This window comes from Narcine bancroftii, chromosome 10, assembly GCF_036971445.1.
Source record: "Narcine bancroftii isolate sNarBan1 chromosome 10, sNarBan1.hap1, whole genome shotgun sequence".
NCBI classification, from domain to species: domain Eukaryota; kingdom Metazoa; phylum Chordata; class Chondrichthyes; order Torpediniformes; family Narcinidae; genus Narcine; species Narcine bancroftii.
The window spans coordinates 42,573,832-42,588,929 of NC_091478.1; the positions used below are offsets into that span (position 1 = coordinate 42,573,832).

The window sequence follows — 15,098 nt, forward strand, 5'->3', positions numbered from 1 at the left end:
AGAAATCTACCCCAACAACCTGTGTTGAAATTCTTTGCCTTTTCCTTTCTCCTTTGTTCTTCAAAACTGAATTCTCCATTTTCACTTCTAACCCAAATACCTACCCCAACTTCAAGTTCCCCTTCTTGAATGCAAAAAGACTACCCCACTCTACCCAAAGGTCTGCACTTAATTTCAAACTCTCCAACTCAGTCTCAATAGCAGCAATCATACAGCAGCAGCGACCAGTTCTTAACACAGAACAGGGGACATGCAACACGGGAGTAAATGTAAACATCTGACTATCACATGAATGTCAGAAGCAGTATGCTGGAAACATGTGGCTCATTTCTGAAAAGTACCAGTGATTCCACAACAGTTTGCAATACATGTTTAAATTGAATTTTCTTTAAATCCCACATTTCAAAAAATTTCTTTTATACAAGCTATATTTTCTCATTTAATGTTGTTTAAATTCATTCTGATCAGAAGCTGATCATAATTTGGACATGCCCATGGTCTTAAATGACAGGGTTTTTTTTTTAAATTACATAGATCTGAAGGTCTATTTTACAGCTGTTTATCGGTGGTTACCATTTTCCACTTTTGAAATAAAATAGCATTACCCATCTTTTTAAACAGCCCAAGTTAGGAAATTAAATATGCTTTTTAGTTCATTTTTGTTCTCGAAGATTTCTATGCAGGTATTTAAGATTTTCCTGTTGTGATATGCTTAAATGATAGGTTTTCAGTTTCTAACTGTCCATTAGTGGTACACAACTTAAAGCTATTTTCTGTTTGCTTCAACATCATCCATCAAGAAGTCAACATCCACAGTGGAATGTAAAGAATGTTCTTAATAACCAGTTGTACAATTATAATTTTATAATCTTATTTCTCACATTACACCTACTATTGAGAGAATCATTTTGTGAGCAATCCAATAGGTTATCTTTAACATTAATGCAGCCGTGTAAATGGCACAATTTACAGAGTACAGAGTTACCATGAAACAAAAGATCAATTAGTCCAAAGCAAGAACAGCATAATAGCACTGTGGTGAGTTCATTCAGGAACCTCATCAGGAGCCTCCCATTGCTGACTTTAAGCTTACTAATGGGCCTTTTACACTCTTAAACCTTCACCTTGATGGGGAGAAGGGAAAAGAGAATATGTCAGAGGTGTGATGGGTCCCCAACGATGTTGGCTGCCTTTCCTTGGCAACAGATGTAGGAAAAGTCCATGGAAGGAAGGGAAGTTGGTATTACATTCTGAGCTGTATTCACCCATTCTGTAGCCTCTTCTGATCTTGAGCAGAGCAGCTCCAATGCCGTGTTGTGATGCATCCAGCCAGCTTTCAATGATACACCAGTAGAGATTATTGAGAGACAAGAGCTATATGCCAAACTTGTTTAGTTTTCTCACAAAGCAGAGGCATTGGTGTCTTTTCCTGACTGGCAGATTAGCATGCTTGTCCTCGGTCCTCTGTTTACTCCGAAGAATTCAAAGCCACCTACTTTTTCCACCTGTGCCATTGATGTGGACAGGGGTGTGGTCTCTTTTTCCCGCTCCTGAAATCAATGATCATCTCAATCTTACAAATTCGTGTAATTTTTTTTGAATTCATCATTAAGATTTCACCTCTAATAAAAGTGCAGGCTAAAACACAATCTCATACATACAATAAAGAATTGCAACACCATATATATTAAGCTCTCCAGAGTAAAAGTGCAAAACCAGGTTCAGAGGTCAAGGGAGAGATGGGAGATGGATTTAGGTGTTGTAATATCAGAAAGATGTTAGTCTGATTGGTGTTTGAATAGTGTGACATCAATTATAAATGCAAGATATGGACTGGTTCAGTATAACTTCCTACGCCAATTATATCTTATGCCACAGAAACTACATAGGTAAAAATTTGAAATATTGGAGATGTATTTTAGATGTGGGATTGAAACAGGAATGTTTTTACATGCTATGTGTGTGAAGGTTAGGTTGGCAGAATATTGCTGAAACATTAACAAGGATAATGGGGTGGCTGACCCAGAGCTTTATCTTTTGAGTAATTTTATTGAAATAAATAATAAATTAACTAAATTTAAAATTTATTTTTAAGTAGCTTTAGCAATGGCGAAGTATATTGTAACTACTTGGAAGTCCAAATCTTCCTTACTCATAGCACGATGAATAGTTCTATATCCATGGAGATAATTACATACAATCTAAAAAAACAAATATGACATATTTGTTAAGATATGGCAGCCATATGTGGACCATAAGGGGGCCCAATTATAACAATGATCATAACAGATGTTGTTACAATATAAGCAGATGCGATTTCCCCACACAGATTTTTTATGAATAGTACAAGTGTGAGCTCTGACGGTGTGTGATTTTATATTTTGTTGGGGGAGGGATTTTTCTTTGTTTTTTTTAATGAAAAAGATTAATATTGTTAAATTGAAGATTTTACTATGTCTATTTATTTAAAAAATGAAAAATAAAATATTTAAAAAGAAGAATTATAACACCGTTCAAAGCTGAACATAAGGTTTTATGACAAAAATCAAAATAAACCTATTCCTTGAAGAATTTGAGGCTTTCAGATTAGGAATGACTTGACAATTTTAGGTGTAAATTATGAATTAGATACAAGTTAGTATTATTACCAACAGAGAACAAATAAATTAATATTAATATGTTAAAACATACTTCACAGCACTCTCAGTCAACAAAAATATGAGCTAAACCATTTGCAAAGTTGGTCAGAAAACTACTAAAACATAAACTTGAAAGCATGTTTTCACTCATACTTTATGTATCTACTTATATTGAATCTACTTGGAACATACCTTTCACATCTTTGGAATGCAGAAAGTCAATTTTCTTTCACAACTTGAGAAAAATGTTCCTTTTTTTACTATAAATATCTAGACCATTGTTTCAAGAGGGAATTGTAGAATGTGGGGCCTGAGTGGGCTTGAGATTAGCAATGTATACATAGATAGTTTTTCTTTATCAAGTATTGGAAACTCAGATCAAGAGTCAACTGGGTTCTGAGACTGGCAGCAGTCTATTTTGGCTCAAGAAAATAGGCAAGTAAAATGTGAAACCGCTTGGAAATGTATGGAATACCAAGCACAATCAAAACTGAAGGCAACATTAGAAGTAGAACTGGAAGTTGGCAGCTGGCAAATGTTTTTAAACTACAGGTATTGCAAAAATATCCAATTTAAAATTTCATTTCCCAAGTTACTGTGAACCTGAGGCACAGATTCCCAACGATAGGTACAGTATCATATTCATGCACTTATAAGCACTTTTAATATTTCAATTAATAAATCACAAGATACAATATCAGAACTGCATTCAGTTTCAAATCCTGTAAAACCAACAATTTGACATCAAGATTATAAGGAACTGCCCCCAAAAAAACCCTCATTGACTGATTGTAAATTCTACCCTTTTCTTTTGCTTGCAATAGAAATTAACAGACTGGAGATTAAATTCTGATGAGCATTTCTGAATATTCTTCAATCTACCTATTTATCAAGAATCAAATGCTTTTTAAGCAATTAAACATTTAAACAATGCTAAATTTTGCTGAACATTGTTGTCCAAATTATGATACCATTATGATCCATGATTTGTGCAATTTGTGGGTGGAATTGAGCATTGCCAATTTGAAACTAATTCTTTCTTCTCTGGTATTTTAATTTTAGGTGAGCTAGAGACATTTGCAAATCTCAAACTGCAATTCCAGTAACTTGTAAGGAAATCAATTAGCCAGCACTCTGATCTTTCTACTAATCAGCGACCTCAACACTATGCAGAAATGTGGATGCTTTGCACAAATAGGATACTGTAGTTGTGATGGCATCACTGCAGAATGATTTCCTCATGTCCAATCCATAGTTTTACATAAAAAAAGAGCCTTTATTCGAACAATTTGATTGAGCTAGCAAGTAATAGTTACTGACAGAGAAATACAAAGGACCCCTCCTCAAAACATTGACAGACCATTTCTCCCCTTGGAGCTGCCTGGCCCCCTGAATATCTACATGTTCTCATTGTTCACACATCGTGCAGACATTAGGCCCTTTCATGCCAAGCGAAGGCCTGGAGGCTGGCTATAAACGCGGAGGGACCCTGTTGAGTGGGCAGGACGACTGGTGCCATGGCGCTGTCCATCGTAAATCCGCGGCAGAGTAATGGCCATTTCCCCTACCCTTAATCCCCAGTAGCTGGAACCACTCTGGGTTTCCCAGAACAGTTCCAACTGCTTGGGGGATTATGGGTAGGGAAGACGACCACTGCTCTGCCGTGTTTTAAGCTGCTGACGAGCAGCTGGCGGGGCTGTCACAGCTTGTACTGGTCACCCCGACAGCCCCTGCTGGCCACACCTGCCCTGACGGCTGCCGCTGCCCCCGTTGACCTGACAGCCCCCCCCAGACCCCCACCCTGAAGTGCTATGCCGATAATACTTTCCTGAGAGGGATTGAAGTCGGCACCTTGGAGGAGGCCACGGCACATTCATAGAGTTAAGTCTCCCAACGTAAGGGCAGAGAATCTCTCCTTTACAGTCGTGCTTTTTCACTGCATAATAGGGCCTATTGATTTAGGGCTCCAGTTTATGTTTTTGAAGGGTAGAAAGCAAAATTGATGGTAATGAGGGGAGCTGCTTTAGGGAGAACAAAAGAACAATCCTTAATTCTGAACTTGTACACAAATTAGAGAGCAGTTTTCCTCTTCTCCAAATCCTCACCGTGGCCCAATTTTCTATATATTTTCTAAACATAATCGCAGCCAAGGCTTACATAGGCACAAATAACCACTTCAAATCTTCAGTTTTGCTGTGTATCTTTCAAAGCAATCATCTCATTGTTACATAAACTGGCATGCAGATTTATACACAAAGTCAACAATTATACCAAAATTTTCTTCATTAGATATGAACAAATAACGTTGATCAAACAAATGCTCTAATCTTCTGGGTTAAAATATCAACCTTAGCGCAATAAGCGCATTTAACTATTCATTGGATTGAGAATATTACTGTTAATTTGAGAGCTAAACCTGGGTTGGTACTTTAAATATTGAAACACAGATAAGAAATTAAATTCTCGGGAGAAAATAAAAGATTCTTACACAATTCAGAGTGGAAAAAAGTTCTCCAAATGCATTGTTCTAGTTAGCATCAAATGAAATCAAGATGAGAGATACAAAAACAGAATCCTGAACAACTAGAAGCTCAACAATTCAGCCAGTCAGGCAGCACTCATGGGTAGAAATAGTCAGCCTATGTTTTGGATCATGTTGGCTGACCATATCAACCCAAAGATCCTGAGTGACCTACTGAATCCCTCCAGCCTCTCATTGTTTGTCCCATTAAAATAAAGTTTCAAAGCAAATCTTTGCAAAAAAAATGCATTAAAAGATCAAATCGTGATTATTATGTAACCTTCTGCAAACCAAAAATATTTAGCCTTGCATCGCATAAAACTGCAGATGCTGGAAATCTGAAACTAAAACAGAAATGCTGAAATATTCAGCAGGTCAGATGTTATTGGCAATAGAAAACAAAGTTTATGAAATGTTGACCTTTCATTACACTGCCTTACCTGTTAACATTGAGCATTTTTTTTGTTTTAATATTCAATCTGTGAAGCTTAAACTTTTCAAAACTGAAAATTGAAGGAAATGTGCACAAAATAAACAGTTCTGTGAATCAAGAGAATGTACAACTTTAACTGATCCAATTAAACACAATGCTCAAATAAAAAATACTATTATAAGCTCAACCTGACAGTTTTAAACAGTGAACACACTGGATGCCACGATCCAACCAGAGGTAGCCAACCTTTTACATTCCATACGTCAGTTTTTTCATGCACAAGTTGACTGCTTCACTCTCTCCCCAGAGCCCTGTATCAGTCCCAACTAATCCCACTGTCCTGCGCTCTCCCCACAACCCATCGTCAGTCCCCACATTGATCCCACTGCTCTGTCTTCTCCCTACAGCCCCATGTCGGTCCCCACGCTGATCTCACTGCCCGCTCTCTCCCCACAGCCCTGTGTCGGTCTCCACATTGATTCCACTGCCCCGCTCTCTCTCCACAGCCCCATGTCAGTCTCTACACTCATCCCTACTTATTAATAAAAAGTTTACAAGTTTATAGTATCCCATATATTATATGTAGGATGCTGAAGTGTAAAAAGTATTAACCATTAATACTTTTTGTGTAAGTTGGCTTACTTTATTATTATCACTTCTAATAATCCAATGCATCACTTTTGGCACACAAGCCGTAGGTTGGCCATCCCTGGTTTAACCAATCACAGACTGGATTGGACCTCAAATTCTGGCAAAGAGAGGGGGTAGTTATGGTGATACAAATATGTGAATATTTGACTAGCTGCCCCGTCCTCCACTGATGATTCACTCCCTGGTAACTCCTTCCCTTGTGACCCTGGAATAAAGATCAACCTCCCTCTCCTCAGTCGAGCACGGAATCGGGCCAGCTACAAGTCTAAAGTGTAATAAAGTTTATCGTTCCTCACTCTACAGCTTTGGAGTCATTGATAGAGCGTATCGATTTATTACACTTTAAATCTTCCACATGGGATGGACAAACTGCTGCAATCCAACAGGCTAGACCTCGACCCACAGATGCCCAGAGCCCCAGAGGTGTATGAGCAGTGGATCAAGTGCTTCACAGACTTCCTGGAAGCCTCTGAGGACCTCATGGATTCCGACGAGAAGAAACTCCTCTACTGTCAATATCCGAAGATGACTTGCTTTCAGGAGTGTGAATCCAAGGAAATAATCTCCTCCATACCCGGCTGAGCACTAACTTCAACATCTTACTCCATCAGGATGCATTACCCACCTGTTTCAAACAGGTCTCAATCGTACTTGTGTCCAAGAAGAAAGTGGTAACCTGCATAAATGACTACAAACCAGTGGCACTCACATCCATGGTGAAGTGATTTAAGCAGCTGGTGTTTAAGTCTTCAGTTCCTGTTTGTGAATCAAAATGGATCTGTTCCAATTTGCCCACAGCAGCAACTGGTTTATAGCAGATGCCATCTCACTGGCTCTACACAAAGCCCTAGAACACTTGGACAGCAAAGATGTATGCATCAGGATGCTCATTATTGACTACAGCTCAGCATTCAACACCATCATCCCCTCAAAATTGATCAGCAAATTCAAAGATCTGGGGCTCAGCACCCCTCTGTCCAATATGAACACCAGCACCCCAATTTCCTCAGGAGTTTGCAGAGGTTTGGTATGACCTTGGAAACCTTGGCAAACGTCTAGAGATGTGTAGTAGATAGTGCACTGACTGCCTGAATCACAGCCTGGTATGGGGGCACCAATATCTCTGAGAAGAAAGCCCTGCAAAAGGTAATGGACACACCCCAGACATCATAGGCAAAACCCTCCCCACCACTGAGAAAAGCTGCATAGAACATTGCCGTCAGAGAGTAGCAGCAATCATCAAGGATTCAAATTATCCAGGACATGCTTTGTTCTCGCTGCTGCTATCAGGTAAGAGGTATAGGTCCCATAAGACTCATATCATCAAGTTCAGGAACAGTTGCTACCCCTTTACCATCAGACTCTTAAACAAATTAAATCAGAGATTAATTTAAGGACTTACTTTGCACACTATGCTTGAATATTTTCTGTATTGCACAGTTTGTTTGCACTTCCTTCTTGTTTACATTTCTCTCTTTTCTTGAATACAGTTTTTTTGCACTATAGTGAGTAGAAATTCTCCTCACAGTAAAACGAATCTAAGGGTTATATGTGATGTCATACATGTATTCTGACAATAAATCTGAATCTTGAATAAAATTAGCAAGACTAACTCCTACGTGATTTTTTTTAAATTTTTTATTCATTTCCTGTTTCAAATACTTAGACAAGACAAATAGTTCTATGCTCTGCCATCTCTGGAGTAACTAGAATGTCGAGAGACAGCCTTGGGAAAAAGAATTATAAAGCAGAATTACAAAGACAAAACATCAGAAGTGCTTTTAATAAGTCGTTAAATTACTGGATAAACATCAGCAACAAGTATAAAGTTCAAGAAAACAACTACACCAAGGAAAGTTTTCAGTGATCTGAAGACTAACTCACGTTAGCACAAAAATAAGATGTCTGGTATTGGAATTTACCAAGAATTATAGAATATTTATTTGAAAATAAAGATATTTGAAGATTTAATAGAAATTAAAATATAATCAGTTTTGCAATGTTTAAGCTATGTACTAAGTAAATATAATATTTGGAACAAATAAGCTGGACAGAAGTCCATTCCAATGGTAACTTTCTTTAAACTTACCAAAGCAGGCCACTGAATTTGCTTATTCTTTGATCCCTGAGACTGGCAAGGGTTCTTTCTCTTCGCCCAGACCAGCTGGTGTTCAACCAGGAAAATCTGAAAGTCTTCATAAACTTTAACCCATTCACGTTTTTCCCATTCAAGGTCATCAAATTCCACATATGCCTAGGGAAAATTAAAAGAAAAGATTTTGCATTTCTAATATGATTTGATTTCTATAACTGTACTGAAGTTCAAAGCACAATGGCTAACTCAGAAAATTTTAAATCGTATAGATATGAAATAAAAGATCTGATTTGTTTTTGAACCATGAAATTCTTATTCCATTGCCAAGATCATCTTATTAAAAATAAAATCTTTAAAATAATGTAGATATCTAACATTTACAATTTTAATCATACTATCCCGACATAAATTCATCCAATCATCCTGAGAAATAGGTATACCTAAATCTTTCTCCCATTTCAGGAGATCCAGTTTAAGCATTTTATTCTTTAATAAAGCATCATCTCAGATATAAATCCCTTCCTACCACCCTCAGTAAGTAAATTTCAAACTTAGACCGTCTAGGTAACCGTAAAGTATGCCAAAAATTATCCAACAATAAAGATTTAATTTGATAATAAGAAAAAAGAGTATTTGAAGATTTATATTTTTCTTTCATTCTTTGAAAATAAAATATCCTGCTTTATAACAATCTTGCACAAACTTAATACCCTTTAGATCCCATAACTTCAAAAGTTGATTATTAAGTTTAATGGGGAAAAGCTTATTTTGATTCAATGGAGTTTTACCTGAAATCTTGCCTTGAGTTTTACTCATCAATTATATTTAACTCCAGAAAAATCAAAGAAATATAATTTTTTTTCTTTGGATTTATGTTTTAAATGCCATAAGGATGTGGGTTCTTTTTATCATTCTACTTGGACATATGAAACAATGAAACCTTTTTTAAGTTATTTTGAAAGTGAAATTTTCATTAGATCTTTTCATATTTTTGTTGGATAATATTAAGAGGATTAGTTTAGAATTAAAATTAAATAGATTTCAATTTGCTTTTTTGAGATTGGCATTAGCTGTGGCTAGTAAATGTTTGGCAATTACTTGGAAAATGAGACTGATTTGAGTATTCAGAGATGGTATATGGAGTTGAGGTCTTGTATTCCATTGGAAAAAACAACATATAATTTATGTAATAATTATCTTTTTTATCGTAAACCTTGGAGCCCATATTGGGATTATATGGGGTTGAATTATTAAAGCCCCTTGCCACACAGTAGTGGTGTTACTCCAAACCATGTTAATTAACTGATGAATTTTGTTGTTCTGGGTGATCTTTTTTCTTTTGGCGTAGATTAGAGGGGAGTGGGTTGGGATGGCTGGGTTAAGGAAGGGGGGGGTGGGGGGTTGCAGGAGATTAGTTTTAAAATATCATATATGTATTTTGTGTATTGTTCTTTAAGTTTTATTAATTAATTGTATGTTTCAACATATGCATCATGAATCAATAAATATTTTTTTTATAATGTATAAATTTTATTAACTACTTCAGTTATATTGGATGCATTGTCTAATTTTTATTTATGACAAAGATATGTTTGCTAAATATCCAACTGGAAACTTAAAAATGAATCTTATTGTCAGCAGAAAGCTAATATTTCCATTGAAAATATTGGCAAAAATTTCAGAGAACCAAAATTTTGCACCAACATCCAACCTACACATCCAAATGTCTCTAGTACTATTCTATTCTGCCCACTCACCATTTTACTCTACAGTTGACAACAGAGAAAATTTTTCTGCTATTTTGGAAATTTCATTTAAATGCTTACTTGCAAAAATAATTTTGACATAACACACTGCTTAAAAACAATTGTTTATCTGGACTCTAAACGACACAGCCACGAATAGAGGCCCTTTGATCCAACTTGTCCAGAGCCTCCACTTGGTTCATTTTCTTCTAACCCTTTCCAATCCATGTACTAGTTTAAATGTTTTTTAAAATGTCGTAATTTATCCACCTCTACATTTTCCCTTGAAACTGCTTCCAAAGATGCACCAGCCTCTGTGGGAAAAAATGTTTCTCAGTTCCTGAGAAATCTTTCTCCTCACCTTGCATATGTCCACAAATTTTAGACTTTAGCCCTGGGAAAAAAGACTGTGACCTTATCTACACCTCTCATGATTTTATAAACTACGACAATGTCACGTGTCAGCTTCCTTTGTTCAGGGAAATTATAACCTAGCCTATCCGCTCTTCTTGTAACTGAAGCCCTCGCGTCTGCCATGAATCTATTTTGCTTCCTTTCTAGTTTAGTGACATCCTTCCGATGGCAAGGTAACCAGAATTGTATACACTATTCCAAATATGGCCTTACCAATATTGTGTAGAGATGTAATACTCCTGTACTCAATGCCCTGACCAATGAAAGTATGCCAAATAACTACTGAAACATCCTGTCTACATAGTTGCTATTTTCAAATACTGGTAACTAGGTACCTGTAATTGAGTTCTATTCCTCAACACTCTCAAGGCCTCTAATTGTGTATAATCTATCTTAGTTGAATTTAGAATGTAACACCTCACACACTCTCAAATTAAACTTCATTTGGCTCAGTTGATCAAGATCCTGTTGCAGTCGTAATCTCCCTCACTGTCCAGTAAACCACCGATTTCAGTGTCATCCACAAACTTACTAACCACCATTGATACAAATGGCAAAATCAGGACTCACATCAATCCTTCCAGCACATCACTGGTCACAAGCCTCCAGTGTGGAAAAACAATCGTCCACCAGCACCAAGATAATTTTGTATCCAATAAGCAAGTTCACCCTGGATCGCATGTGACCTATCCTTCTTAACCAACCCATCATGTGGTTTCTTGTCATGTGGTTTGAAGAAGTCCACATTCACAACATCTGTCACTCTGCCCTCAATCTTGGTCACCTCTTCAAAAGACAATCAAATTTATGAGACACAAGTTCTCATGAACAAAACCATGCTGACTCTCCATAGCCAGTGCTTGATTTTCCTTATATTGTCAGATCCTATTTCTCAGAATCTCCTCTAATAACATCCACCACTGATGTCAGGTTTACTCATCTGTCGTTTCCAGACATTTACTTATAGGCTTTCTCCAATAATTTTGAATCTTAATGTTACAAGCTCAAAGCAATAGATATTCAGCAAGACAAATAGTAACTTAAACAAAAGTTCCACTCCAGACAAGCCTGCAGCTCCAACAAGTTCTTTCATCTGTTCCCTTTTTGTAAACAACAATCCATTAGTGAAGTCTCTTGAAAACTCTCCAAAGCTTTTGCAAAGGATCTTGGAGCCGGCCTGTCTCGCATGAGCAGAGCTCCAGTATTTTAAATGAGATCTGTTTTAAAGTATTGGTTTGTGACCTACACTAAAAAAACCTGCCCCAATTTATCTCCCAAAAATATATCTATATTCTGTCACATTACGCAGAAATGTTATGACATACAAAAGTTAATTCTGTATTTCATTTATGCTTGTTCTTATTATAAATCTTGTAAAAATCTAAATCTAACATATTCATTGCCTGTCTCAGAATGCTGAATTAAGTTTTCCCTCCGAGTGGAGGTGTTAACTGTTCTTCTTTTAGAACATTTACGAGCAATTAACCAAATATTTTCTGCTGATTTCTGTAAAATTCCCTATTTAATGATTCTTTCTCTTTGGCTTGGCTTCGCGGACGAAGATTTATGGAGGGGGTAAATGTCCACGTCAGCTGCAGGCTCATTTGTGGCTGACAAGTCCGATGCGGGACAGGCAGACACGGTTGCAGCAGTTGCAGGGGAAAATTGGTTGGTTGGGGTTGGGTGTTGGGTTTTTCCTCCTTTGTCTTTTGTCAGTGAGGTGGGCTGTGCGGTCTTCTTCAAAGGAGGTTGCTGCCCGCCGAACTGTGAGGCGCCAAGATGCACGGTTTGAGGCGATATCAGCCCACTGGCGGTGGTCAATGTGGCAGGCATCAAGAGATTTCTTTAGGCAATCCTTGTACCTCTTCTTTGGTGCACCTCTGTCACGGTGGCCAGTGGAGAGCTCGCCATATAACACGATCTTGGGAAGGCGATGGTCCTCCATTCTGGAGATGTGACCGACCCAGCGCAGCTGGATCTTCAGCAGCGTGGACTCGATGCTGTCGGCCTCTGCCATCTCGAGCACTTCGATGTTAGGGATGAAGGCGCTCCAATGAATGTTGAGGATGGAACGGAGACAACGCTGGTGGAAGCGTTCTAGGAGCCGTAGGTGATGCCAGTAGAGGACCCATGATTCGGAGCCGAACAGGAGTGTGGGTATGACAACGGCTCTGTATACGCTCATCTTTGTGAGGTTTTTCAGTTGGTTGTTTTTCCAGACTCTTTTGTGTAGTCTTCCAAAGGCGCTATTTGCCTTGGCGAGTCTGTTGTCTATCTCGTTGTCGATCCTTGCATCTGATGAAATGGTGCAGCCGAGATAGGTAAACTGGTTGACCGTTTTGAGTTTTGTGTGCCCGATGGAGATGTGGGGGGCTGGTAGTCATGGTGGGGAGCTGGCTGATGGAGGACCTCAGTTTTCTTCAGGCTGACTTCCAGGCCAAACATTTTGGCAGTTTCCGCAAAACAGGACGACAAGCGCTGAAGAGCTGGCTCTGAATGGGCAACTAAAGCAGCATCGTCTGCATCTGACAGAAAAGCACTATACTTTGTGATGCAAGATATTAAAAACCTAAGTTTTTTTTTTGTAAACAGCAGCCAGGTGCATTTCAGGGAAAACATGACTGCACAATTCATAGCATAAGACTTCAGCAGCCTAGTCATGGGAATTAAGATCTTAAATTGGTTTCCATGTAGATTTCAAATTAGAAATGAGGAACTAATACTCTTGAATAATCTAATATTTTTGTTCATGTTTAATTGATAAAACTGTAAAAGTTGATTCTTCAGATGAGACTTGGAGAAACTCAAGTAGGCAACAAAGCCATTGATTGACATGATTAACTGAGATGGAAATTTTAAAATTGAGATGAGTTTATGTGCACAAATACAATGTATACATGTACCAAAATTTGATTTGTGGGAGCCGTAGTTATATAAAATACACCAATGAGAATACTATAAATTCAATTACTACAATATGCCATGTCAAAAAAAAAAGATAATAAATGTTCACAGGCAAGAAAAGTGAAATTTCAGTGGAGTAGATGCATCTTTTGGTGGGCGCAGAGTAATTTAAAGTTAGGGTCAGGATAGTACTGTGAGTTTCAGAGCCTGACAGGCATTGGATAAAAAAAAATTCTTGAACCTAGAGGTGCTGCACTTCAGACTACTGTATACTGTACCTTCTGCCTGAAGATAGCAACGAGAAGTGGTTGTGAGCAGGATGATGGTGGTCCTTCATGATGTTGGCTGCCTTCGTGAGGGAGCATCCCACAGAGATATTATTCATGGACAGAAGGTCAGTGCCTGAGATGGATTTTTGCTAGTTCCTTTTGTTACAGGCCCAGAGGACCTCAAAATGCAGCAGCAATAGAAATTCACCAAGACAAATGGTTACTTAAACAAAAGTTACTTCTAATTTTCTTTAAACATAAAAACAGGATCAAATTTTAACTTATTGTGGTGGCTCACATCGCTTGTGGCGAACTGGCCCTGCTTGTAGCACCGCGCTGGCAGGGCAGCTGCAGGAAGATGGTGCAGTCTGGGGTTTCGCAGTATCTCGTGGCTTAGGCCACAGCACGCACCTCAGGCAGAGTGATGATGTCACGGCCTTCCTTTAAAGAGGCGTGCGTGAAGTTCAAATAAATCATTTCAACTGAAACTCCGCTGTGTCCTGTGGTGTGTTTCAGTGCTTGTAGCTGTTGCTACATTGGTGACCAAAGTGAGTCAGACGTTTTCTGGCCGCAAGAACATGGATTTGGTAGCGGTCAAATTTATTTTGTTTATTTATCTCCACGATATCCTTATCAACAGTCGGGACCATACTGAACACAAAGCCCACCTCTGCACACTATTTGCCCGCCTGGCAGAATTCGGACTCACAGTGAACATGGCCAAATGCCGGTTCGGCAAAGTGTCCTTAGAGTTCCTGGGCCACACCATCACTGCGGACAGGGTCTCCCCATCACCTGAAAAGGTCGCGGCCATATGCCAGTTCCTGAAACCCAACACCCTCAAGGGCCTACAGGAGTTCACAGGGATGGTCAATTACTACCACCGTTTCATCCCGGGAGCAGCCTGCATCATGTGACTGTTATTTGCATTGATCGTCGCAAAAAACAAGACCCTGGAGTGGGCGAAGGAGGCCGAAGCAGCCTTCATCGCGATAACAGACGCCCTGGCAAGTGCCACCCTACTGGCACACCCATGGGCCGAGGCACACACCACACTCTCAGTGGAACATCAGTCACAGCAACTGGGGGCATATTGGAGCAATCGGTAGACAGTCAATGCCAGCCCCTGACGTTCTTCAGCCGGCACCTCCGCTCTCCCGAACTTAAGTACAGCCCCTTTGACAGGCAACTCCTAGCCCTCTACCTGTCCATCAGGCACTTCGGTACTTCTTAGAGGGCGGACCATTCACAGTGTTCACTAATCACAAGCCGCTGACTCACCATGGCCAAGGACCTCTGGTCGGCGCACCAGCAACGGCACCTGTCCCACGTCTTGGAGTTTACCACAGACATTCGACACCAGACGGGTAAGGACAATGTTGTATTACTATTAACTCAAAACAATAATCCATTTACACATGCTTTTG

General features: G+C 38.9%; 1 protein-coding gene across 7 annotated transcripts in view; it reads right to left on the reverse strand.

Annotated features, from left to right (window-relative positions):
- Positions 1–15,098, reverse strand: part of jmjd1cb (jumonji domain containing 1Cb) — a 251,954-nt gene that overhangs the window by 162,417 nt on the left and 74,439 nt on the right. For all 7 annotated transcript variants that reach the window (XM_069900764.1, XM_069900771.1, XM_069900765.1 and 4 more), the window contains one exon: positions 8,334–8,498. In XM_069900764.1, coding sequence (XP_069756865.1) covers positions 8,334–8,498 — 165 coding nt within the window. The remainder of the gene's footprint in view (positions 1–8,333; positions 8,499–15,098) is intronic.